The sequence below is a fragment of the Trichechus manatus genome, unplaced genomic scaffold (genome assembly GCF_000243295.1).
Source record: "Trichechus manatus latirostris isolate Lorelei unplaced genomic scaffold, TriManLat1.0 scaffold00189, whole genome shotgun sequence".
Lineage (NCBI taxonomy): Eukaryota > Metazoa > Chordata > Mammalia > Sirenia > Trichechidae > Trichechus > Trichechus manatus.
Window position 1 is genome coordinate 4379288 of NW_004444125.1, and position 24406 is coordinate 4403693.

At 44.1% G+C, this 24406-nt stretch overlaps 1 protein-coding gene across 1 annotated transcript in view; it reads right to left on the reverse strand.

The window, feature by feature from the left end:
* APOB (apolipoprotein B) overlaps positions 1–23720 on the reverse strand; it is a 45228-nt gene extending 21508 nt beyond the window's left edge. Inside the window, exons 1-19 of the mRNA XM_004387594.3 lie at positions 23654–23720; positions 23163–23201; positions 21476–21591; positions 19903–20048; positions 17360–17513; positions 16277–16432; positions 14171–14295; positions 13406–13491; positions 11718–11937; positions 10816–11043; positions 10465–10582; positions 10213–10359; positions 9056–9267; positions 8540–8777; positions 7802–7978; positions 5255–5446; positions 4152–4319; positions 3483–3694; positions 157–339 (exon numbers count right to left, since the gene is read on the reverse strand). Of these exons, the coding sequence (XP_004387651.3) occupies positions 157–339; positions 3483–3694; positions 4152–4319; positions 5255–5446; positions 7802–7978; positions 8540–8777; positions 9056–9267; positions 10213–10359; positions 10465–10582; positions 10816–11043; positions 11718–11937; positions 13406–13491; positions 14171–14295; positions 16277–16432; positions 17360–17513; positions 19903–20048; positions 21476–21591; positions 23163–23201; positions 23654–23720 (2984 nt within the window). The remainder of the gene's footprint in view (positions 1–156; positions 340–3482; positions 3695–4151; positions 4320–5254; positions 5447–7801; positions 7979–8539; positions 8778–9055; positions 9268–10212; positions 10360–10464; positions 10583–10815; positions 11044–11717; positions 11938–13405; positions 13492–14170; positions 14296–16276; positions 16433–17359; positions 17514–19902; positions 20049–21475; positions 21592–23162; positions 23202–23653) is intronic.
* Between the last annotated feature and the right edge of the window lie 686 nt (positions 23721–24406).

The following is a 24406-nucleotide window of genomic DNA, read 5'->3' on the forward strand; positions in this document are numbered from 1 at the left end:
GTTGGGGCAGAGGATCACTGTTTTACATAATCAAAGGATGGTGCAAATCCCTTACTGACAGGGGCCTAGAGCACACACCACTTTTTCCTTTGCCCTGCTAGGTGGCCATAATGTGGAAGTGGGTAAGCATTGGGCTGAGCACCCAGCATGCCTGACCTTGTGTCTCCGGTCAGTGGATAGTAGGAGGCGGAGTCTATGGAGCTGGCATTGGAGTAAGCACCAGAGGTGCAGTAGTTTAAGCCAATAAAGAAAGGCTTGCAAGTTGACCAGGACTGCCTGTTCTCAATCAGCGGTAGAATCACTTCCGTTTTGGTGGTAGAGACCAAATGCAATGTGTTACTGGTGAAGAAAGAAAAAACTTGAGTTATCTTCAAGCCATGACTCTTAAACGAACATCACTGACTCTGGTGGTACAAATAACCCTTTATCCTCCTGTCTCTCTCCCCTCTGTCCACACTCACCTTGAATTATTTTATTGAGAAAAAATAATAATGTAAACAATCTCAGTAAGACTAACAGTCATAGTCACTCTTATATTTCAAGCATTCTACTAAATTCTTTGTTTATTATCAGCAATCCCTACAACAAACTTGAAAAGTAGAGATTAAGATTCCCATTTTATAGAGGAAATGAAGGCTCAGAGATGTTAAGTTTTGGATCACTATGATCTGAACTCAGGTGTGCTCATTCCTTCATTCAAGGCCATTTAGATAAGAGGTCCTCTGGCTCTCTTTCATCTGCAGTCTCTTACTGGCTTCTTTCTATCAGCATTAAACAGGTTCAAGTCTCTCCCATTAAACACACATCAGCACATCCACACCACACCACACACACACAATTTTACTTGCATCTAATATTGACGATATATTGTTGGATAATTTCCGCATTCTGTTGGATCATCTTTCTTTGTAACAGGCACAAATATGGATCTCTTCCAGTTAGTGGGCCAGGCAGCTGTCTTCCAAATTTATTGGCATAGACGAGTGAGTCCCTCTAGAGCTGCATCCGTTTGTTGAAACATCTCAGTTGGTATTCCGTCAATTCCTGGACCTTGTTTTTGCCAATGCCTTTAGTGCAGCTTGGAATTTTTCCTTCAGCATCATTGGTTCCTGATCATATGCTACCTCCTGAAATGGTTGAACATCAACCAATTCTTTTTGATATAGTTTCTCTGTGTATTCCTTCCATCTTCTTTTGATGCTTCCTGCATCATTCAATATTTTCCCCATAAAATCCTTCAATATTGCAACTCAAGGATTGAGTTTTTTTTTTCTTCAGTTCTTTCAGTTTGAGAAATGCCTTCCTTTTTGGTTTTCTAACTTCAGGTCTTTACATATTTCATTATAATACTTTACTTTCTCTTCCCAAGCTGCCCTTTGAAATGTTCTGTTTAGCTCTTTTACTTCATCAGTTCTTCCATTCACTTTAGCTACTCTACATTCAAGAACAAGTTTCAGAGTCTCTTCTGACATCCATTTTGTTCTTTTCTTTCTTGTCTTTTTAATGACCTTTCGTTTTCTTCATGTATGATGCCATTCCACAACTCATCTGGTCTTTGGTAATTAGTGTTTGATGAGTCAAATCTATTCTTGAGATGGTCTCCAAATTCAAGTGGGATACGCTCAAGGTCGTATTTTGTCTCTTGTGGACTTGTTTTAATTTTCTTCAGCTTCAACTTGAACTTGCATATGAGCAATTAATGGTCTGTTCTTCAGTCTTCCCCTGGCCTTGTTCTGACTGATGATATTGAGCTTTTCCATAGTTTCTTTCCACAGATGTAGTCACTTTGATTCTGGTGTATTCCATCTGGCAAGGTCCACATGTATTGTCGCTGTTTATGTACCTCTATATGCTGGTAATTCCAAAATCTTTACTGAGCTCCAAATACAGATTCGGGAATCACCAGCAAATAGAGGTACTTGACCCACAGGTCCAATTTCCAGCTAGATATTTCTAACTGGCCTTCTCACAGGATTTCAATTGCAGCATATCCAAAACTGAACTTGTCATCTTCCCTCTCAATCAGCTGCTCTCCCTCTGTAGTCCCTATTTCAATTAAGGGCACCCCCACCCACCTTTCCTCTTTCCTTTTCCTCACCTCCCATATCCAGGCAATCACTAAGTACTCATGGTTTCACCTCCTAGCACTTTCTAGTGTCTGTTCCCTCCTCTCTACACCCCGGCCCTCCTCTGGTGCAGCCCATTATCATCTCTCAACCTTATCATTGTAACAGACTCCTAACTGGTCTCCCTGTCTCTAGTTGTACTTTCTTTCCATCCATTTTTCACACTGGAGTCAGAGTATTTCTTCTAATACACCAACATTATCTTTCCTTTTAAAATCTTTTGCCTTCAGAAGAAGTCCAAACTTCCTAAGATGGTTTGTAAGCTCGTCTTGGCTTGACCCCTGAAAATCTCTCCACAGCCATCTCTCACTAATTTCCTGTGCACTTTACCACACTGAATGTCTTTCAGTTACTTTAACCATATTCTTTTTCTTCCAGGCCATTACACTTGCTTTTCCCTGTGCTTGGAACACGCTTTCTTATCTTTTTTTACTGGATAACTCTGACACAGCCTTCAAACATCAGTTTAAGCATCAGTTTCCTCAGAAAGCTTTCCATAACTATCACAGACTACCTGACATATAATTACCTGCTACCCTCATAAGTCCTCTAACTTAGCCCTCACTTCACTGTTATTGCTTGTTAAATTGTATGTCTTTCCTGTAAACTGCAAGCTCTGGAAATTTGGGGACCTTGTGTGTCTTACTCAACATGCCTGGTATATATTAGGCAATTAAACACTAGTTTTGAATGAATAAAGGAATGGGTATCATTGAAAATAGAGCTCTCAATATGAGGCTGCATTTTTTAACCATAAGATTACATACTTTACTCACTGAGCTTTTATTCGTGTTGTTAGGTGCCATCAAGTTGATTTCGACTCATAGCAACCCCATGTGACAGAGCAGAACCACCCCACAGGGTTTTCTGGGTTGTAATCTTTACAGGAGCAGATCACCAGGTCTTCCTCCCACAGACCCGCTGGGTGGGTTCGAACCACCAACCTTTTAGTTAGCAGCAGAGTGCTTAACCATGCCCACTGCGCTAGCTAACACATGGTATGTTCATTGGTCTATTTCCTGGGAAAAATGTTCATTTCCCAAGGATGATTTCTCTAGCGCTAGTGTTTCTTCATTCTCAGAACAAAGAAAAACAAGAACAACCTAACAACAACTAACTAGCCAGTAGGTATTAAATAAGTCTTGATGCAGAAAGATACAGGATAATTTAGTAAATGTGAAAATTAGAGTAATTACTTAGTCTAGGCTAGGTTAAAAATAGGTAATCCAGAAACCCCCAAATTCACTGTGGCCTGAATTATCTCAATAGCTGTCTAGCCTGGCCAAAGCCTGCAGGTACAGTCTCAACTTTCTCTTTCAAATTGGCTAAGCAGATAGATCTGGCTGAAAGAATTACCTGCCACTGAACAGCTTGAGTGGCCTCTTTGGAGACGGAACAACGAACTTCAGCTGCCCAGCCTTCAGGGCAACACGTGCCTCCAGACCTGACTCATGGAAGAAGTTGGTGTTCATTTGGACCCCACTCCTAGCGAAGTCCGGAATGATGATGCCCACGTTTGTCACAAACTCCACTGACACAGAGGGTTTTGCCACCAGTTCAGCCTGCATCTATAAGCCAGAAAACAACTTCTGCAGCTTTGTTAAATACCCCAGTCCCCTAACAGTCAGATCAACCACTTTCTCGTCCCTAGATGACTCACATCTCAGGAAGCATTATTGTGATTTATTTAGGGGAAGAAAAGCCAAGCTCTCAGTTCCCTAGAGCCAGGCTACACTGACATCCAGGACTAGGAAGTACCCAAGTGAACTTCAAGCATAAGAGAATGAAAAGATGACGGGAATTCTCACTTATTGAGAGAGAAGCTGAGTTTTTAGCCCTACTACACTGGAGCTAGTGAGGTAGACCATTCTGGGGGAACCTTAACACTTTTAATAACAATTAACAAGGTGCTTAAAATGATGATGCACTTTGTCTTGAACTAGAAACACATTTAAAAATTGCACCAGAAACCTATCTTGGAGGAAAAGAACAACGTATGGAATCAAAAAGTGAACAATGTCTTACATTGGCTACTTCAAGTTTCACTCCAGCCTTGGTCCCAGGAGTGATGACTCCAGATGAGGATACTCGCAATTGCAATCCAACTCCGGTGGGGAGCTCAAAGGCATTGTCCATGAAGATGTAGTGAAGAAACAAGTCGTTCTTTGAGCCTTTCCTTATGGCCTCTCCGATCTGTAGATTTAAGCAGGGAGAGTGACTAGAAGTAAGCCTTGTTGAAGTGGATTTTGCTAAATGCAACTTCCCGTACAGTGGACAATAATTTCTCTTTATCTAGAGGGGAAGGACTAGCATATTTTGATTAGCTGAACTGATAAACAAAGATTAATGATTACTGATTTCAATGAACTGGAATATGAGAAGCTGCTCTGGATAGAATATCATACCATTTTTAATTGGTGATTCAGAAGGCACTTAAGAATATTGCTGGACCTCAGAGAGTTACGAAATCTAAGTGTCATTACATGGCATGGCTTAATTATTTTGGTTGTTTGGAGTCTGGATGTAAAGCAGAGCTTGTTTGAAGTATATTATATTATGGAGAAACTAATTTTTTGAAACCAAGGAGCTATTGAGATGATGTATATAATTGTATACATGCATTTTTTATAACACTTCCATAACTTAAAATCTGTTTTCATACATAATATGAGCTCTGTTTTCTTACAGCCAACATTATTATTTAACAGATCACAGGAACTATGTTTGGATATTTTCTTTCTTAATAATAAATTAATAACAAAAAGTTATAGATAACATTGGATAGTGGATTACAGTCTACCAAATAATTTCTTTCATAATTATTGTATCATTTCAATATTAAAAAGGAATCTGCAGCACATGTAGGGGAAGGTTTGCTTAATGTTGTTTTCCAGATAAACAAATATTATTAACAGGGATACTCATTATGAATAGTTTGATTTCTAGATGCTTCTAATTCATTTGACTCAAGAATTTTTTTCACTGACATTCAAGACAAAACTGCCTCTTGGAAAGAAGTACAAGGACTTTCCCTGGTTTGTGTGTCTGGGATCTTAAGTGGGTCTGGGAGACCTAAAAAGAGCACTGGCTAATCTCACTGGTCCTCTGGTGGGGCCTGGTCTACTTACCATCTGGGGGACCCCCTGCAGAGTGCGAATGCCGCTGAGCAGCAGCCTTCCCAGGAGTTGTAGGTCATTGAGACTGACAAAGCCAAGCTCCTCTCCCAAGATGCGAAGGTAGGCTCTGGCTTCTGGGAATTCTTTGGACTTCAAATCTTTGATCAGCTTCTCAACACTGAACATAATTCCATTTACCATGTCCTAGGAATTTGAAAAATAAAATGTCTACCAAGATGTCAGCACTATCAAACAACTTTAGATTCCTGATGTGGATGGGGCCTGTCTCCTGCAACCATAATGGGCCTAAACACAAACATCCAAGGAGGGGATACAGGACAAATGTTGTTGTTGTTGCTAGGTGCTGTCGAGTTGGTCCCAACTCATAGCAACCCTGTGTACAACAAATGAAACAATGCCTGGCCCTGTGCCATCCTCACAATCACTGCTGTTTGAGCCCATCGTTGCGGCCATTGTGTTAATCCATCTCACTGAGGGTCATCTTCTTTTTTGCTGACCCTCTACTTTACCAAGCATGATGTCCTTCTCTAGGGACTGGTTTTTCCTGATAACATGCCCAAAGTATGAGATGAAGTCTCGCCATCCTCCCCTCTAAGGAGCATTCTGGCTGTACTTCCTCCAAGACAGATTTGTTCGTTTTCTGTTTTTGAATTATCTTCAGCAAAACTTTACTTGCATGTAATATTAATGATATTGTTTGATAATTTCCACATTCCATTGGATCACCTTCTTTGGAATGGGCACATATATGGCTTTCTTCCAGTCAGTTGGCCAGGTAGCTGTCTTCCAAATTTCTTGGCACTCCCAGCATTGCATCCATTTGTTGAAACATCTCATGGTATTTTATCAATTCCTGGAGCCTTATTTTTTGCCAATGCCTTCAGTGCAGCTTGGACTTCTTCCCTCAGTATCATGGTTCTTGATCATATGCTACCTCCTGAAATGGTGGAATGTCAACCAATTCTTTTTTGGCACAGGGCAGACATTGAAAGATAATTCCTCCCAACTGAGATGAAAAACCAAGGTCTTGCCAGGGATAGTAGTGCCTCCAAAGCTGGCCTTAATGTGAAATAATGTAGGAATAGTAAGGGGGATATCTTCCTTCTAGGATTCCCAAATCCTAGGGCTCCCCAAGATTGAAGATCCTCTGTCCACTCCCTGTTTACCCCCACCTTTGACTAGGGAAGTATACTAGGGGTTTCTTGAAAAATACAGCTGCTATATAAATTGGCCAAAGGTTTAAAAACACCTGATCTTAGGCAAAGGTCTAGAGATAGGAAGAATAGCACAGACTGTGGCCTAGGCATTAGGAAAGAAGAGATTAACAGACTCAAAACAGATCAAAGACACTTAGCCTCAAGTTGAGGTAAGTAAAACAGAAGATAGAGGTGGGGCTACCTGTGAGCATCTAGGAATAAATTAGAATCATGCTTCTCAAAGCTAAGCTTGCTTAGAAATCCTCTAGGGATCTTGTTAAAATGCAGATTCTGACTCAGTAGGTGTGGGGTGGGGCCTAGGGGCCTGCATTTCTAACAAACTCTGACATATTGCTCATGACCAGGCCACACTGAGAAGTTTCAGATTATACAAACTATTTTCTGCTTCTAAGGTGGGGAGCTGAGACTAGTTTCAAGGTGGGTTTTGCTCCCTTTAGCTAGTGCACTGCTATGAGAGCCAAAGAAAGCAGTTAATAATAATAAGAGTATTAATTAAAGAATTATAACAGTATCTGCTTATTGAACAATCAGTACCAGTATCAAGGCACTATGTTTAGCACTTTACACATTTTTTTTTATTCAACCTTTATAATAATCTTGTGAGATATATATCATTATCACTCTGGGGATGAGGAAATGGATTCACATAATATCAAGTAACTTGTCCAGGTTTGCACAGCTTGAAGTCACTTAAGCTAGAATTCAAATCTATGCCCCAAAGCTCACACTCTTAATCAATGTTCTAGAATGCCTCTAATGAGTCTAGTTCCAGAGCATATTGAATCAGGATGCCCATAGCTGCAGTGGTTAGTGGCCCTCACCCGTATAAACCAAAAAATCTCAAACCTATTGCTATGGAGTCAATTCCGACTCATGGTGACCCCATGTGTTACAGAGTAGAACTGCTCCATAGGGTTTTCTTGCTGTAATCTTTATGGAAGCAGATCTCCAGGCCTTTCTTCCACGGCACTGCTGGGTGGGTATGAACCACCAATCTTTAGGTTAGTAGTTGACCACAGACCATTTGTGCAACCCAGGGACTCATAGGGCTGGTTAATAATAGCCACAGCTATAAGAGCTCAGCTGCTAACCAAAAGGTTGGCAGTTTGAATCCACCAGCTGCTCCTTGGAAGCCCTACGGGGCAGTTCTACTCTGTCCTATAGGGTTGCTATGAGTTGGAATCGACTCGACAGCAACGAGTTTTATTATTTCTCAGCAATATCAGTTACATAGTACCTTGATGATTTCCAGGCATTAGTAAGAATGTCTTTGCATTGAGACCCAAATCTTTCCTTGAGAGGGTAATTAACAAATACATACCTGCTCACGTTTATCATCTTTGGTGTAGCCAAAGTGGTCCACCAAGACCTTGGAGACCTGAGAAGGAACTTGGCCATCAACCCAGTACAAAGCCTTATTGACACTGTCTGGGAAAAATCCTTGCTTCCCAAAGAGAGCTTCCAATGTTGGCTCAAAGCCCTTTCCTTCCAAACCAATCTGAGAACAGAGCAGAAAACCAGACAAGGAAACTCCATCATGTTTCTTCATTGTATGTCAGCCTCCCATTTCTCTATTTATATCCATTTAATTAAAGAAGTATTGATGAATACTACAGGGCAGGAACTGAGCTTAGCACTTCATAGAAGTTGTCTTATTTAAATCTCACTGGAATTTTGAAAGGCAGAACTTACTTACATTTTTACAAAAGAGAAAAGCTAAGGTTCAGAGAGGAGATAATGAAACCAAGGATACAGCGCTGGGATTGGACTTGGGGTTTGGACCAGATCTAACTCTACTGTCCATGGATTTCCTTGGGTTTTGGGTTTAAGGGCTTCAAAGTTCAGACATCTGCATTTACATTTATCCTAAGGAGACATGCTTCAGATTACCCCTAAGAGGGAGAAAGGAAAGAAAGGGAGGTGGGGGGAAGAAGACCTCAAAGCGATGGTACAAACTGCTTGATGATTCTTGTTCCTTCCCACGCTGGCTCACTGATCCCCTGACTTCCTATTTACAGTCTTGTACAGAATAGGCTAGAGGATTCAGTATCACACATACCTCGAAGAGGTCAGCTGGAGAAAATCCAAAGACAGTGAGGGTGGTTTTCAGCATGCTTTCTCTAGGAAGGTAATTATTTGGATCAAATATAAGATTCCCTTCAATTTTGGCAGAGACTGGGTCAAATGATGGAAGGGAAACAGATTTGGAAAAGTGATAGTTCCAGGAAAATTTTTTGAAATCCATGATTGTTGGAAGTTGAGATCCTTTTAGAGCTTCTTCCAGTAACGCTTTCAGACTAGATGAAAAGAAATAGCATATTTTGAGTTGACACACCATGCCATTTAGCCATTGTCTCTCTTACCCAAGTGAATATAGATTTTCATTTGCTACCAAACTACTCAGGTTTGTTTTCCCCAAGACTTTGGCTCAGAGCGTGCTACAAATTTACACAAATGTTTGCTACAGAAGAAAGCACATTCTATAAAAAGCAGGTGGTGGCTCTACCAGCATGGAACTTTGGAATTCCAACCCAGGGCCCTCTGTGGCAGATGGGGGAAAATTAGTCTTACTTACTTTCGGATATACAATTCTTCTGAGTTTAAGATGTTGGCAATGTGGGAAGCCACAAAATTCTTTACTTGGTCATTCTGTTCCCGTGGTAGAAGTTGGACAATTCTGTTAATATCTGCCTGGGAAGGCTTCCTCATCAGCATGAGATAGGCAGCCAGTCTCTTATCCTCTGGAGAGGCACCATCAAGGAAAGCCTGAAGAAGGGCTTCCTGGACCTGTAGCCAAAGATGAGACTGTTATATTATCACTGTCCTTTGGTCAGAACACCAAACCTGCCTGGCAAACACTGGCATGGTCTACTAGCTTTTTCTTATGTGTGAGTCTAATTTCTCCCTAATAAGTGTTTAGATCTGGTGCTGAATCTTCTCTCCAGTGTTCTCCAGAGCAGCCAGATCAAGGGAGGGTTCCTGGAAGACTCCTACCAGATAACAAGTGGAATTAAATTACATTAAAATACACAAGTTATGGCCAAGTTATGACTAGTTTGGGGATCTGCCGCTAAGTAAAAAAAGAGTGGTTTTAGCATACGTTATTTCAATTTGAAGGTAAAGTTTTGCAGGATTAGTGAGAGTTTGGGGCTAATAAATAATATCATTTCCAAAGAGCCATTGCCACTTAAGGTAGGACCAGGTTGACCACCCTAGTTTGGGGATATTGGGGAGAGTCAGGTAAGCTCTCCCAAGATGAGAGTGATGGTAAATCTGGTAAGAGAACAGCATGCAACTAAACCTCATATTCTGCATGTCAGAGTAGCAGCAAGGTCAAATATTTCTCTCATGTGAACGTATTACTTGGCAATCAAGTCAATAAACCCATTGCTGGAGAGCTGATTCTGACTCATAGTGACCCTATAGGACAGAGTAGAACTGCTCCATAGAGTTTCCAAGGAGTGGCTGGTGGACTTGAACTGCCCACCTCTTGGTTAGCAGCCGAGCTCTTAACCACTGTGCCACCAGGGCTCCAGTCAGGTCAATAGACGTGTTGAATTTTGCAACTAGTAAGCAGTAGAATAAAGTCATGAGTCAGAATCGACTTGATGGCAACAGACTTTTTAGAATAGTCAGTAGAATGATGATATTTAGAACCTTGTTCCCTGACACCCTCCAAATCCTTGTTAATCTGAGTAACCGTCTCACTTTCAGACCTCCTGTGGACTTTACCTCTTCATTAGATTCCATTTTCCGCAGGGCCTGGATAGCAGCTTTCTGAATCAGCAGTGATGGCTCTGTGCTTCTGATGCATTTCAGGACTGAAGACTTCAGTCTTGGGCTCACCTGCTCCATGGCTCTGCCTATATTTCCAATGACCTGCATTGAAGAAAAGAGACAAGCTGGCATCAGGGTGCAGAAGGAGGAGGGAGGGGTGTTCAGGGAAAGTATTTCTGAAACGAAATGTATTATGCAAAATTGTACCCTCAGAATCAAGTAGGTGTGATCTTTGTCCCCAGTGCAGTCATTTTGAATCTGTGTCAATAGGTAATCCTCAATGTCCAACAGGATTTGCGTCGTCTGTGGGGTTATCTTATGATAGCTACAGAATAAAGGAAGAGAGTTAGGACTCAGCAAGCCTATCTAGGTTTCTCTTAAAATCCAGACTTGTGTTTGCTGATTTCTTATTGCATGCCATTGCTCTCAAAATGATCAGTAGAAAACCAAAACAGTAAGCACAAGAGTTTGGAAGTGAAGGGAGAGGTACAATTTTAGTATAGAGATGTGGGGTCTTCCTCACCCCCGACAGGCGAAGTACAATGTAAACCCACTCACTTGTTGACCACGTGGCTCAGGGCATAAAAGGTGGCCCGGCTGTACTGCTCCTTCGCCATGTTGAAGATCTCCTGCACCCTCTCTTCAGGGGGCTCTGGGATTAGGGCCATCAAATAGGTTACAATATCTATCAGAAGGGGGTGGGCTTTCGTATTTTTCAGCCACTGGAGGATGTGAATGTAACACTGGGGCTGCCCACACTGAACCAAGGCTTGTAAAGTGATGGGGCTGAGAAGAAAAGAGTAGAAAGTTACATGGACCACCTTCAAGGCAGACAAACTATCCTTTGCCCATGGCGTTCCTTCATTCACTATCCAAATCCAAACATCTTTAAAATCCAACTCAGATTCCTAGAACCATGAAGGCTTCCCTTGCTCAGTCCGTTCTCTGACCCTCGGAGCACTTACAGACATGAAGTGGAGATGAATCATATTATTATTTATTTGCCTGAGTGCTCTCTCTACCTAACCTATTAGCTCCTGGAGGACACAGACTTCTTTTTCTCTCAGACTTCCCAGAGTAGTCAATTAGAATTGAGCTAGGAATTTAGAAGATGTCCATCGAAATGTGGGGATTGCAGCTCTGATTTTTAGACACTACCATTTCTCCTCTTATTTCCCCCCTATTTTAACACACAAATACATATCTGCCTTGAATGCAGTGTGTGTGTGTGTGAGTGTGTGTGTGTGTGTGTGTGTGTGTTTCCCAAAGAACTCTAAGCTTACTGAGGTAAGACACCTTGGCTGATATTTCTCTATCCAGCAAACGTTAACCGATTGACTGATTAATTTGATATTTAAATGGTGCCCGAGAAGGTAGATTCTCTATTTGGCCAAGGTTTAAAAGTTCAGTCAGTTACCATAAGTTATATGAGACATTAAGGTGCAATGTTAAAGAAATACCTGGACACTTCAATTAGCCTTGGCAAGAGGGATGCAACTGCCTCATTGTTGAGGCCTCTCAGCTCAGTAACCAGCTTACTGAAGAGGTTAGCTCTCTGGGCATTCTGCTCAGAAACTGACAGTTTTTGTAGGTCCTGGAGGGTCTTCAAAATGGCCTCTGCCTGCTTTGGAGGTGATGTGGACTTGGTGCTCTCAAATGCGAGGCCCACCTCCTTGTCACCTGGAAGAAGGAAGTGTGTCACAGGAGTTCTTGTTTACCTCTGCATCTCAACCACATCTTCATATACTGGAACCTGGTCATTGGAGGAGTATCATCAGAGAAGAAAAGAGTGAACATTATCCTATTAAGCGCTCTGTGCTAGAAGTTTGACTTAAGTTTTTTCAGTGAATCACCAAATACTCCTGCAGGTTAGTGGCATTCCTCAGTTTAAAGATAACCAAACCAAAACCAAACCCATTGCCATCAAGTCAATTCTGACTCTTAGCAACCCTATAGGGCAGAGTAGAACTGTCCTGTTTAAATAAGGGAACCAATTTAACTTGCCCAAGAACACACTGGGATTAAGCAGCAGAGTGAGGCTTGTCTGAATCCAGTATCAGGTTACTTCTTTGCTGGAAGGAACTGGTGAGGAGGGGCTGCTGCTGACATGGCTACAGCTGAGGCTGAGACTCATTGAACGTCACCCACCATTTCCTCTTACCGGATCTACTGGAGATTGTGGTCAGGGGAGATGCTCCTGTGTTCTCCCCATCACCCTGCTCTGCGACATGCCAGGGAGAGGGTGAAAGTCAGCATGGAAGTGGAGTGTAATGGTAGAGACCTGAAGACCTGACTTAGCTTACACCTGGGGGCTAATTCTGCACCGCCTCTAATAGTCTATGGCCTTGAATAAACCACTACTCCTCTCTGTGTGTAATTTTCCCCTCTGTAGAATGGTTATAAAAGCACATGTTCCTACTACATGACATCACAAGTTGCCATGTTATACAATGAGGTAATAATATAGGAAAGAGGTCTGACAGGCTTCAATACAATACAAATGCAGGGGTTAGGGCTGACTTTGTTGTTATTGTTAGGTGCCGTCTAGTCGGTTCCGACTCATAGCAACCCTATAGGACAGAGTAGAACTGCCCCATAGAGTTTCCAAGGAGAGGCTAGTGGATTTGAACTGCTGACGTTTTGGTTAGCAGCCGAGTTCTTAACCACTATGCCACTAGGGTTCCATTAGAGTTGACTAGAGATCTCTAAAGACCCTTCCATTTCTAAAGACTGACTGTCCTGAGATTATTACCTGGCCTGACTCTAAATGTCCTCTTCCATATGCCCCACCATATCCAGGCCTCAGGCTGCTGCACGCGGCCCTGCAACCTCATCATGGGGTGTATGATGTTGTCAGCCTACTAAAGGGGTCACATTAGCTTAGGACATCAGTTCCTAGTCAGATGTCCCACTTACGAAAACCTTGGGAGCTTTGAGAAACTACGCCCCCTTTTTACCCCCTTGCCACTTGATGTTTTGAAATGAATAAGCTTTCTCACTAGAGGTAGCTCAGCAACCAGAATACCAGAGTCCACTTAACTCCTTCATCAGTGGACCGTTAACAAGGCCCAGCCAAGAGCTAAGCTATGATTGCTGTGTCATGGGTACATCTCCCAGCTTTGGCAATCATATGGACATAAAGGCCTACCTCCACCAAAGAAGCGACTGTTGATCTTAGGTGTGTCTTCAAGTTTCAAAGACTGTGTAACATGTGCCATCATTCCATATTTATTCCTGGTAACAAAGGAAGTGGGTCAGGTCATTGATGGCCAGCCTCCCTGGTTTCCCCAGCACACTCTTCTTTTCACGTTCAATGTTTCCCCTTCTGTCTCTACCCAAATCCTGCCCATGTTTCAAAGCATGGTTAAATCCAGCTGTCTCAGACTCCTCTAATAAACAGTAGTCAGCCCTCTTGGTCATGCTAGCCATCTGCCCATCAGAAGGATATGTACCTTCCACTCTCCACTGGTCTGGAGTGCCCAGAGGGTAGGGACTGGCACTGTGCATTGAAATTCTTTTGTGTGTCCCACAGCACAGTGCCCAGAATATAGTAGTTACTCAATTAATATGAGTTGATTGACAAGTTTTCAAAATGGATTGAGTATGCATATCTCCAGTCCAAATCTCAAATCCTCCTTTTCTAACCAGGGCAGCATGTAATGATCCCCAGCTTTGTCCTGATATACAGCCCTTAACGTCTAGGTCTGGGATATCTTTTGTCGATCATGAATTGCTTTGAATGTATAAGGCTTTTCTGCCAAATTGCCTGTGAGCCTGGGAAGGGGAATAGGACTGGGAAGGGGAATAGGACTAGGGTCTGTCTGCCTTGTACCTCTTTGGAGCCCCCTTGCTAGTTGGAACAGTTCACACTGACCATCTAAATGATGAGTCAAGGGTACAGCAGGTGACCTACTTGTAGGAGAAAGGCAGGAAGAGGTGTTGCTCCTTGCAGATGGCTTCTGATACATGCTTCCTCTTGGGGTCCAGGGTGTACTGGCAGGACTGGCTGCTGCTGATCAGAGTTGACAAGGGGCGGATCTGTGCACGAAGTTGGGTAAAAGTATTTTAATCAGTCCTCGTGGCTTGAACCTGAATCTTCTGTTACACCTTCAAGGGAGTACTGTGCCACTTGATAAAAACCAAAAAACCCGTTGCTGTTGATTCAAATCCAACCCACAGTGACCCTATAGGACAGAGTAGAACTGCTCCATAGGGCTTCCAAGGAGCGGCTGGTGGATTCAAACTGCCGACATTTTTGATCTTGATATTTGGCATTTAGAAAAGGGGATGCAACAACTTGGTGTCCCCAAATCTGAGTTAAGGTATAGAATCTTTTTACCTCATCTCAATGGACTTCCCATCCTGCACAAAGTATACACCTTGTATCCAACACGTAACACTGCACACACTGTTGTCTATGAGTCGATCCTGACTCATGGCGACCCCATACGTGTCAGAGTAGAACTGTGCTCCACAGAGTTTTCAATGGCTGTGAGTTGGAATCGACTCAACAGCAACAGGTTTTTGGTGACCTTTTGGAAGCAGACCACAGGCCTGTCTTCCGAGGCGCCTCTGGGTGGGTTCGAGCCACCAACCTTCTATCTAGTAGTCGAGCGCTTGATCATTTGTGCCACTCAGGGACTCCGCTAACACAGCACCAATAATTTTTCCTTTGCCTAGAAGCCCTTTCTCATGTATCTCTCCCATTTACATGTCCTTTGTGCTGCAGGGTTGCTATGAGTCGGAATCAACTCAACAGCAATGGGTTTGGTTTGGGTTTTGTGTTTTTCTGGGGCCCTGGTGGCACAGTGGTTGGAGTGCTTGGCTGCTAACGAAAAGATCGGCAGTTCGAACCCAGCCACTCTGTGGGAGAAAGATGTGGCAGTCTGCAAAGATTTACAGCCTTGGAAACCCTATGAGGCAGTTCTACCTGTCCTATAGGGTTGCTATGAGTCAGAATCAACTCGACGGCAGTGGGTTTGTTTTGTTTGTGTGTGCGTGTTTTTCAGATCCATGTTCCACATCTTCCATGAAACTTTAGGCCCAGTGAGCTATGTGACTAGTCCTTTCTCCTCCCTAGGACTGCTCACCTGTACTGCTCAGTTTATTACCTCCTTGGGGTACACCCTATGTCGTCCTTTATTGGCATGTGTATAAACCTTGTTCCTGCATTAGAGTGTCAGCATCTTGAGGCACAGGTCCATGGCTCATCTGCCAAGATCCCTCCCTCAGTACTGCCAAGAGTGGGGCTGAGTACACAGCAGGTGCTCAGAAAAGATGCAAAAACCAGTGGTCCTTCTGGTCATTGGACTCCCTGTTTTCGGCCCCAAGGACTATGGCCAGGAACATGGCTGGGCATGGCAATGATTGCTCAAGTCCCTCATGTTTACTGAGACGACTTGTATCTTATATCCTGGAAGGTGTTACAAGGGTAGGGGTTGAGCAAGCTTAGGTCATATGGTGCTCCATGACCTTAGTTAATAGGAGAGAAGGTCAGCACTAAGGGCATGGCCCGGGCAGGAGGCAGAGGGGCCAGACTTTAATCCAGGTCATAAATGGGGTGGAAGGACATGAAGTTGGAACACTTTGGCTTAGTCAGTGCCACTTTACGGGGGTGAGGGAGAGGATGAGTAAATGCACATCTCGAGACTTTCTCTGAGGCCAGAGGCTGGAGCTGGGGACTTCCAGTCCTTGCATAGGAAGAAGCAGTAGTATGTTTTTGGTCCTATGTCAAGCCCCAGAGCCTTCCCCAGTGATTACTCTCAAACGATAGCAAAGGATTTACAGAAAGACAGTGACAGAAAGACAGCAAGAAGGACAAGAGCATCGGACTAGGAGTCTGGAACCTGAGCCTAGTCCTGGCTCAGTTAGTAATGGGCCATAAGACCTTGGCAGTCCTTCGCTGTATAAAGAACAGAATGGCTAGGTTCTTCTCTGAGATACCTACTGTCTGGAACAGAATTTTGATAATAAAGAGGATAATGCTTACTGTGAAGAACAATGCTGACGTGAGACTTACCATGCCTTTGATGAAAGCAAGCGGGCTAACGCCTGTGCTGATGGGCTTGAAGTCATCGCACTTCTGCAGGTTTCTTTCAATGGATATCTCTGTCGCCACATTTCCCGTCCTTGTTTTAACGGTAAAGTCACTGGAGCAGTTTCCGTATACAGTATCCTATGGGAGCAGAAGATACAACCGGTACATTCAATGATGGGGACAAAATCCGTAGTGCTTTGGGAAGGCTGGGGAAGGAGACTGGGAGAAGGCAGAAGCAACATAGGATTTGCAATAGTGCTTCTTCTGTGGGGTGTGGCCATTGCTGATACTTGGACAGCCAGAGTTGGGAAAGAGAAAACCAGTTAAGGGTGGTACTGGGGCTGGAGGCTGGCACACCTGTCTTGCCTCCAGGAGCCAGCCAACTCTGACTCTCTATTTGTGCTCTCAGAGCATTTTCTGTCTTGCTCATTACAGCATGTAAGCCATTCTGCTTTGTGTTATATGTGTCTAGGCTCTCCCCCCAGGCCCCGAGGACTCCCCGAGGAAAGGTCTGCAGGGGCATCTCTGTACTCTCCAGGAATAGTCTAGTATAGAACCTAGAACACAGTAAGAGCTTGAGAACATCTGTGGGACTGAAGAAAATGGAATTCTTTCTAAGGTTGAAACCTGAAGTTCTTAAAAGAGGCTGGCATCATACTCAATTACTTTTGGTGTTTACAATACATACACCCAGGCTTTACTGCGTTATATCTCATGGTAAGGGAGAACAAATCAAACAAAATCAGGGAGCAGGTGGTCAGGACACCCCAGTAACTGCTTTTAAATTACATCCAACACCATCAGCCTGCTAGGGGTGAACCGTCAGTCCAAGGGGGTACCACTTTCTTAGCCTTGGTGGTAGTTATAGGTGGGACGGGAAGAGGCCCGGGCAATCCGGCCACTGCACTGGTATTTCACACCTGTACACCCCAGGTAGAACGTCTCCTGTATAACTAGCCGTGTAGCTAAGCCAATGATCCACTTTATGCACATAGTGGGGCTGGTCTGGAATGTGTGAAGAAGATGAGTTTAAAAGCCACTATTACGAGTTTTCCAAATTCTCACCATAAACAACACTCGTTTGGCCTCTTCTGTCTCCAGAGGAACCAGAAGGGCAGAAATGATGCCCCTCTTGATGTTCAGGATGTGTTTGGGTTCATCCTTCCCTGGGTAAAGGAAAACCTGCTTCCCTGCAGGAATGGTCAGCCTGAGCTCGTTCCTGTCCCAGAGAAAGAGAGAGAGTGGTCATAGAGGGGTGAGAAAAGAAAGATAGAAAGGTGTGCATAAAACAATCCCATTCATATAAAACAATGATAGCTTACACCCACACACATCTCTATAGGAGTCTGCTGGGAGACTGCTGGAAGCAAGCTGGGGTGGCTTTGCAGGCTCTTTCTTATGTATTGTTCTTCTTTTTACAACATTGATTTATAAATATACATACATTTCCAAAACAGTATACAAATATATATATACACATGTTGGCATTTTAAAATTTTTCTTTTTTGCATGGCTCGTCCATCTCATGTCCTCTGTCCTCCACCCACATTAGTCTCTGCTCCCATAGTTCTCAACTGTCACCCTGATAAACAACATGGTAAGTGTTCCATATGTATCTCCAGACTCATGCCATCCTATATAGATGTATGTGGGTATAAGCCTATAAATATAAAGATTTTTGTCATTGTTTCATATGAATGGGATCATACCATGCACTCTTTAAATCATTTCCCTTTTTTCAGTTAATTATATGCCATGAAAATCCTTGTGGGTCATTTGGTATAGCTCTAGTGTGTTTAAAAATTTGCATAACTTTCCACTCTCTAGTTATATAGAATTTATTCAGACATTCTCCTATTTGATGGCATTCACTTTATTTATTTATTTAAAAAAATTTTTTTTGCCACAAGAATAACACTGAAATAAACATCCTTAGACATCTATCTTCATGCATTGCTGTTTTTATTTTTATGGGCTGGAGTCCCAGAGACTGAAATTGCCACGTCAAAAGGTATAAGTATTTTAATTATAATAGATATTGCTTAACAACTCTCATTTCCAACAGCAATGCATGAGAGTACATGTTTCCCCATACTCTGCCAGCAACAGGTGCTACAGATGTTTTAAAGTCTGATTGGTATAAAATGATAGATATCTCATTGTTACATTTATTTGCATTTCCTGGTTACTAGTGAATTTGAGTTTCTTTTCATATGTTCGTTGATATTCACTCTTTTATACAGTCTCCAGCCACGTGTGAAGGAGGCCCTGGGTGGTGCAAATGGTTAAGCACTCATCTATTAACCAAAAGGTTGACAGTTTGAACCTACCCAGAGATGCCTTGGAAGAAAGCCCTGGTGATCTACTTCTGAAAAATCAACCACTGAAAATCCTGTGGAGCACAGTTCTACTCTGACACACATGGGATTGCCATAAGTTGGAATCCACTCAAAGGCAACTGGGAGGGCCATGTCTGAAGCCTGGGTTGACTTTGGCCTTAGGGAACTGGTGGTGGAAGAGTAAGGATTTCACTTTGGGGAATATTTGGGTTTCAAAGGGCCTGACTGTACCTGCTCTAGTTAAGTCAAAAAGAGGAAAAGGAGACCAGGTGTGTCTCCTATAGCCTCTGCACCCTCTCAGGAAGTTCTGGACCCAAGACACAGCCTGGACAGCCTAGGGGTAGTCAAGAAAAGGAGTTCATTTGTTTAAAAGAAGGAAAGGGATCATTCCACCACTTCCCCCTGCTCCGCCCCCCACATGTCTCAGATAAGATAAGCTATATTGGTGAAAGATAGATGGCACCAAGGCATATTTTGCAGAGAAAGGACAGGTTTCCACGTCTAATGTTCAGCTAACCAAAAGATGTACAGGGAGGGAGAGTATTCTGATGCTACCAAATGAACAAATCTATGACTGTTTATATTTGCACACACTAAGAAACTACAAACTTTGGTCTGGGGTTGAGGGAGAGGTGGTGTTCAAAATATTAAACACTTGGTACAACACGGGAATTGATCCATCAGAAGAGACACCAGCTGTGAACCATAGGGATGTCCTCATCACCATGCACTGGCTGTATGTTACCCTGGGGAGGGGAATGGCTAAAGCCTTGGCTCTCCCCTGCCTCTCTGAGCCTGGGCCTTGCCCTCCCCAAGCAGACACTGCACTGGCCACATGCAGGCCATGGCAACACATCCTGCTGGGACCCACAACCCAGGACCACACCCAGGACCAGCAGGCACCATTCGTGTTTAATTCTTGAAACAAGAATTAACTTGCTTAACCAAACTATTTCCACTTTACTGTCTCAATGAGTCTAAAACATGTGATCTTTGAGAAACATGTTTAATTGTTAATTAAGGGAACTTAACTGGGAGAGTCAGCAACACTTTCCTCTTTTCGATAGTTGTGGAAGCTCAGACACAGAAGGCAATTCCCTGATCCATGGTGAATACAGAATACAAAGGCTCATACTTAAATACATGCCTAATATGGGCACACACATTCACACCTCAGTGGACACACAAACACATACATACACACGCATTCACAAAACATGCAGTGGTGCACAGAGCTCAGCCACTCAAGTGGATGGTCCCATGCCTTACTTGGACATGGCAGCTGCAAACTCTTCAGAGTTCTTGGTCTTCTTCAGCAAGGCCTTGCCCTCAAGGTTGAAGCCATACACCTCTTTCAGGGTACATTGGCTCGTCTTCAGGATGAAGCTACAGAGTTGGGGGACCTCCAGCTGGACCTGAGAGTAGAAGGAAACAGCACACTGAGATTCTCCAACAAGAACACAGATCCCCCTCACATCCCAGGGCTTAGTCTTTAATCAGGACAAGGGAGATGCTGTTGAGAACATGACTGCCCCCCAACATCACATGTCTCCTTAACATGCCTCCATGAACCAGTCTAGACTTAGCCCTACTTTTGGCCATTTTCACGTCCTGGGATACAAATTTTTTTTAAGTGGGCCCCAATGCACGTGAAGGAGGATATCCTTTTATTGGGTCTAAATTTGCCTAGTTTACTTATAAAGAGGTGTTATTACTTAGACAAAATGAAGACCAGGAGAAAGAGTTAAAAAGAAACACATGGGGCAGGAAGAAGGCTATCCTTGGTTTCAACAGCAAATGTTTTCTTAATATCAACCCCCCACCAAAAAAAAAAAAAAAACCCTAAAAAACGTGCTTGTATCTATCAGGGCCTGTTTAGAGCTTCACACATAGCTGGAATTTAAACACATCCCTAACTGTTATCCAGTGCTGTTCAAAGAACTTTCTGTGATGATGGAAATGTTCTATATCTGCATTGTCCAATATGGTAGCCACTAGCCACATATGGCTATTGGGTACTTGAAATATGGCTAGTGTGACTAAGAAACTGATTTTTAAATTTTATTTAGTTTAAATAGCCACACGCAGAGTGCAGGCAATGGAATCCTATAAAGAAGAGGACAACTTCTCAGTCATATCCTTGCCCTCTCTTCCCCACACCCACCCTAGTAGCAGCCTTTCTTTGCATCTGCTCCATATGCATATGGATGTAAGTACAGCCAGTCTCAATAATAAGTAGAACTCAACCCATTGCCGTCAAGTCAGTTCCGACTCATAGCGACCCTACAGGACAGAGTAGAACTGCCCCAAAGAGTTTCCAAGGAGCGCTCGGTAGACTCAAACTGTCGACCTTTGGTTAACAGCTGTAGCTTTCAACCATTACACCACCAGGGCTTCCGAATAATAAGCAGACAATTTTATTTTAGAATAAACTATATTTTAAAAATTTTCTTTTTGTTTGCAGCAATTGATTCTGTTTGACTTAGGTTATAAAAACTGCACACCACAGTGCTTTCCTGAGACGCCCACCTCCCCTGGCCCACCCACTGGGCTTCTCCCATCACATTCAAATCTACCATCATGCAGTGCTGCCATTTTAGAGTATGTACTCCAACTATAGTTTTGAAGCTAATGGCAAAACAAATTTGAATGGTAACATCTTCTGTGGCTGACAACTTTTCAGCAACGTGGCTGATTTACAAAGTGAGGGCTGGTCCCAGAACAACAGTCGTGGTATGTGCTGGGTCTGTCAGCACACAGCCTCTTGGAAGGTCCAGGGCACATGGCCAAGCATGGCTGGGGAAAGCCGCTGGCTCCAGGTTACTCCAGCACCTCTTCGTACCTTGCAGGTGATCTTGGTGGCACTTCTTGAATCAGCAGTCCCAGGGATTCCACTGGAACTCTCAGCCTCATAGCTGTAAACGTACTTCCTGAGGTGCTTGAATCGAGTTGCATCTTCTAAAATGAAGATAAATTAGTCAGCCAGTCAGCCACATAGCAGAAAAAACTCTCCCAAGGACAGTCAATTCTGGGCAGAAAGGAGCATTGGCATACATAATCAAAAATGGTAATGAGACTCAAAGTATTTTTAATTGACTGCATAATACTTAATTTTCTTCTATAGATTTAACTTCTCTATTATGTTTTTGGAGCCCTAGTGGCACAGTGGTTAAGAGCTATGGCTGCTAACCAAAAGGCTGGCAGTTCGAATCCACCAGCCACTCCTTGGAAACCCTATGGGCCAATTCTACTCTGTCCTATAGGGTTCCTACTTGTCTGAATCGACTCGATGCCAATGGGTTGTTTTTTTGTTTTGTTTTTTGTAATTATGCTTTTGCTGAGGCTAAAGCCCTGGTGGCACAGTGGTTAAGAGCTTGTCTGCTAACCCACCAGCCACTCCACAGGAGAAAGATGTGACAGTCTGCTTTTGTAGATTCCAAAAAAGAACCCCATTGCCATCGAATCAATTCCGACTCAGAGTGACCCCATAGGACAGAGCAGAACTGTCCCATAGGGTTTCCAAGGAGCAGCTGGTGGATTCAAATTGCTGACCTCTTGGTTAGCAGCTGAGTTCTTAACCACTGTACCACCAAAGTGCCTTCCCTGGAAACCCTATGTGGGTGGTTCTACTCTGTACTATAGGCTCACTATGACTCGGCACACAACAACATTTAAATTAACTGGCATTCCTTGAATATGTCATCTGTGATGCAGAGAAGAGAGTGTGAGTGAATTGGTCTCAGAAAATTTATAGAAAGAGACTCTCAAAAACTAAGACTTGAGAGCATTGAGCAAAACGGATGTTATCTGTACTGCCTTTTTTGGTTTGAAAATATAATTCTGTGACTTTTTTAATTCTATCAAATGCCTGAGGAAATTCATTAAGGGTAAGGGTTATCTGAATGGCTTAAGAAGCCTACAGAAGTAAATTTCTGGAGATTTCTACAGTGCTTCAGAGGAATTTTCTGAACAAGTTTGAGGGAAAAATGGCCAAGAACATCTGGATCATGAACCTGCATGCAGTGATAGCATAAGCCCACCAGATGGCAGTGCTACCCCATGGAGGCCAACACTGGCCGTTTCGGGAGAACACAGGGTACTTGCAAGGCCGGCTGTTTTGACCCTTAGGAGTCAGGTAAATATGTGGGGGTGAGAGTCTGGGTTTTTGCACAGAGGTTAAAGTCAGCATTTCCTCACCCTCGTGCTTCAAATCAATGCTTAGTCACTGATAAACAGGTTGGTTATGCTCACTTTAAAGTGTCCACGGGTCAACAGAGCTACAGTCCTATCTTCCTCCTACCCCCAGAGTAAGCTTTTAGGGCAGAACAAAAGGTCAGGAAGAGGAGAGTTGAGATCCGTTGGGGGTGGGCAGAAATGCAAGGGACTTGTTTCCTGTGAGGTCAGATCACTGCACACCCCCACAGCATCCCAGCACTGTAGAGTGGGGGGCCTTTGGTGAGTGGAGGTGCAGAAGGATAGGCTGGTGGGTGCAGAGGGGTCCTTCCATGCCCAGTGGGGAAATGCCTTACTTGGACAGCTCGGGCTGATGTTTTCCAGCACTTCGTATTCTGTAAGAAAAGGAGAAAGAACACTGTGGGTTTTCCCATGCCTTCCCAGATGAACCCTGGGGTCTGGCAGGGAGGACCACTGTGTGAGTCTTTTCCCTTTCACCAGAGAACCAGGTTCTGGGAACCCACTCTCCAGCCCTTTCACCCTACCACCCCTAGTCTGAAGGAGGCACACAGTTGGTACTGCCCTCCCTGTTTCGTGACCCTGTGGAGGTTCAGGCTAGAGGCTGTCCTCCCTGTGACCCAGGACTAAGCTGCCCTAAGTAATGCCCCTGCCACTGGTTGCAGCCACCGCTGTTAAAATAACTTCTCCTATTGGACCAGTCCCTCCAGCCTCACCCCAGGCGCCCCCACGTCCGCTTGGGAGCCTGTGATGAGGCGCTGCCCCAGCTGGGGAAGGGTCTCCCACCCCAACACACACAGAGCGAGCTGACCCACCACCCCGCACTCACGGGCTGAGGCGCCTCCAGCGAGCAGCAGCAGCAGCAGCAGCAGCTGCGCCGGCCTTGGCGGGCCCATGGCAGACCCGCTGGGTGAGAGCGGCTGCCTCACTGCGGCCAAGGCCTCGCCGGATCTGGGGCTCCTCAGGGACAGGCGCTCCGAGACAGGCTCTGCGCCCCGCTGGCCGGATGGTGGGAATGCGCTGCCGGCCTGTGAGCTCTGTTTATATAAGGGCCACTCCTAGAGCCACAGAACCCTGGCTTAAAGAGCTGCGAGCGAATTGCAAAAGGTCCAAAGGGCAGGGTCCCTGGCCTGGGCCTGTTTGCTTTTCCACACAAGGCCTGCCTCCGAGAGATGAGGAAGGGGCCGGGAGAGGGGCTCCTCTTGGACCCAGCTTTTCTTTTGGCTTAGTCTTTCCCCCAGGGGTCTCAGAGAATGGGGGCCGTGGAGCCAGTGACCTTCGTACCCGAGAAGTCTGCCCTGCCTCAGATGCCTTCTGGAAGATTAGGATGAACAGGGACAAAACCTGCCTCCCCTCACGGCTCGGACTTTGTAGCCATTTGTAAAGCTAGTCCTTTCTTTGTTGAGACATTTTTCTACCCTTTCTTTTCCATTTTGGTGGACTGTGGGTTTGCAATAGGCACCCCTAATCCTGATCAGTACCTTATGGTGGTGGGTTATCTGCCCTAGATTCAGCCAATCAGGAGGCAGGAGAGAGGAGAACCCCAGGAGGTCTGCTGAGTGACTGACCCTCACTGCCTCCA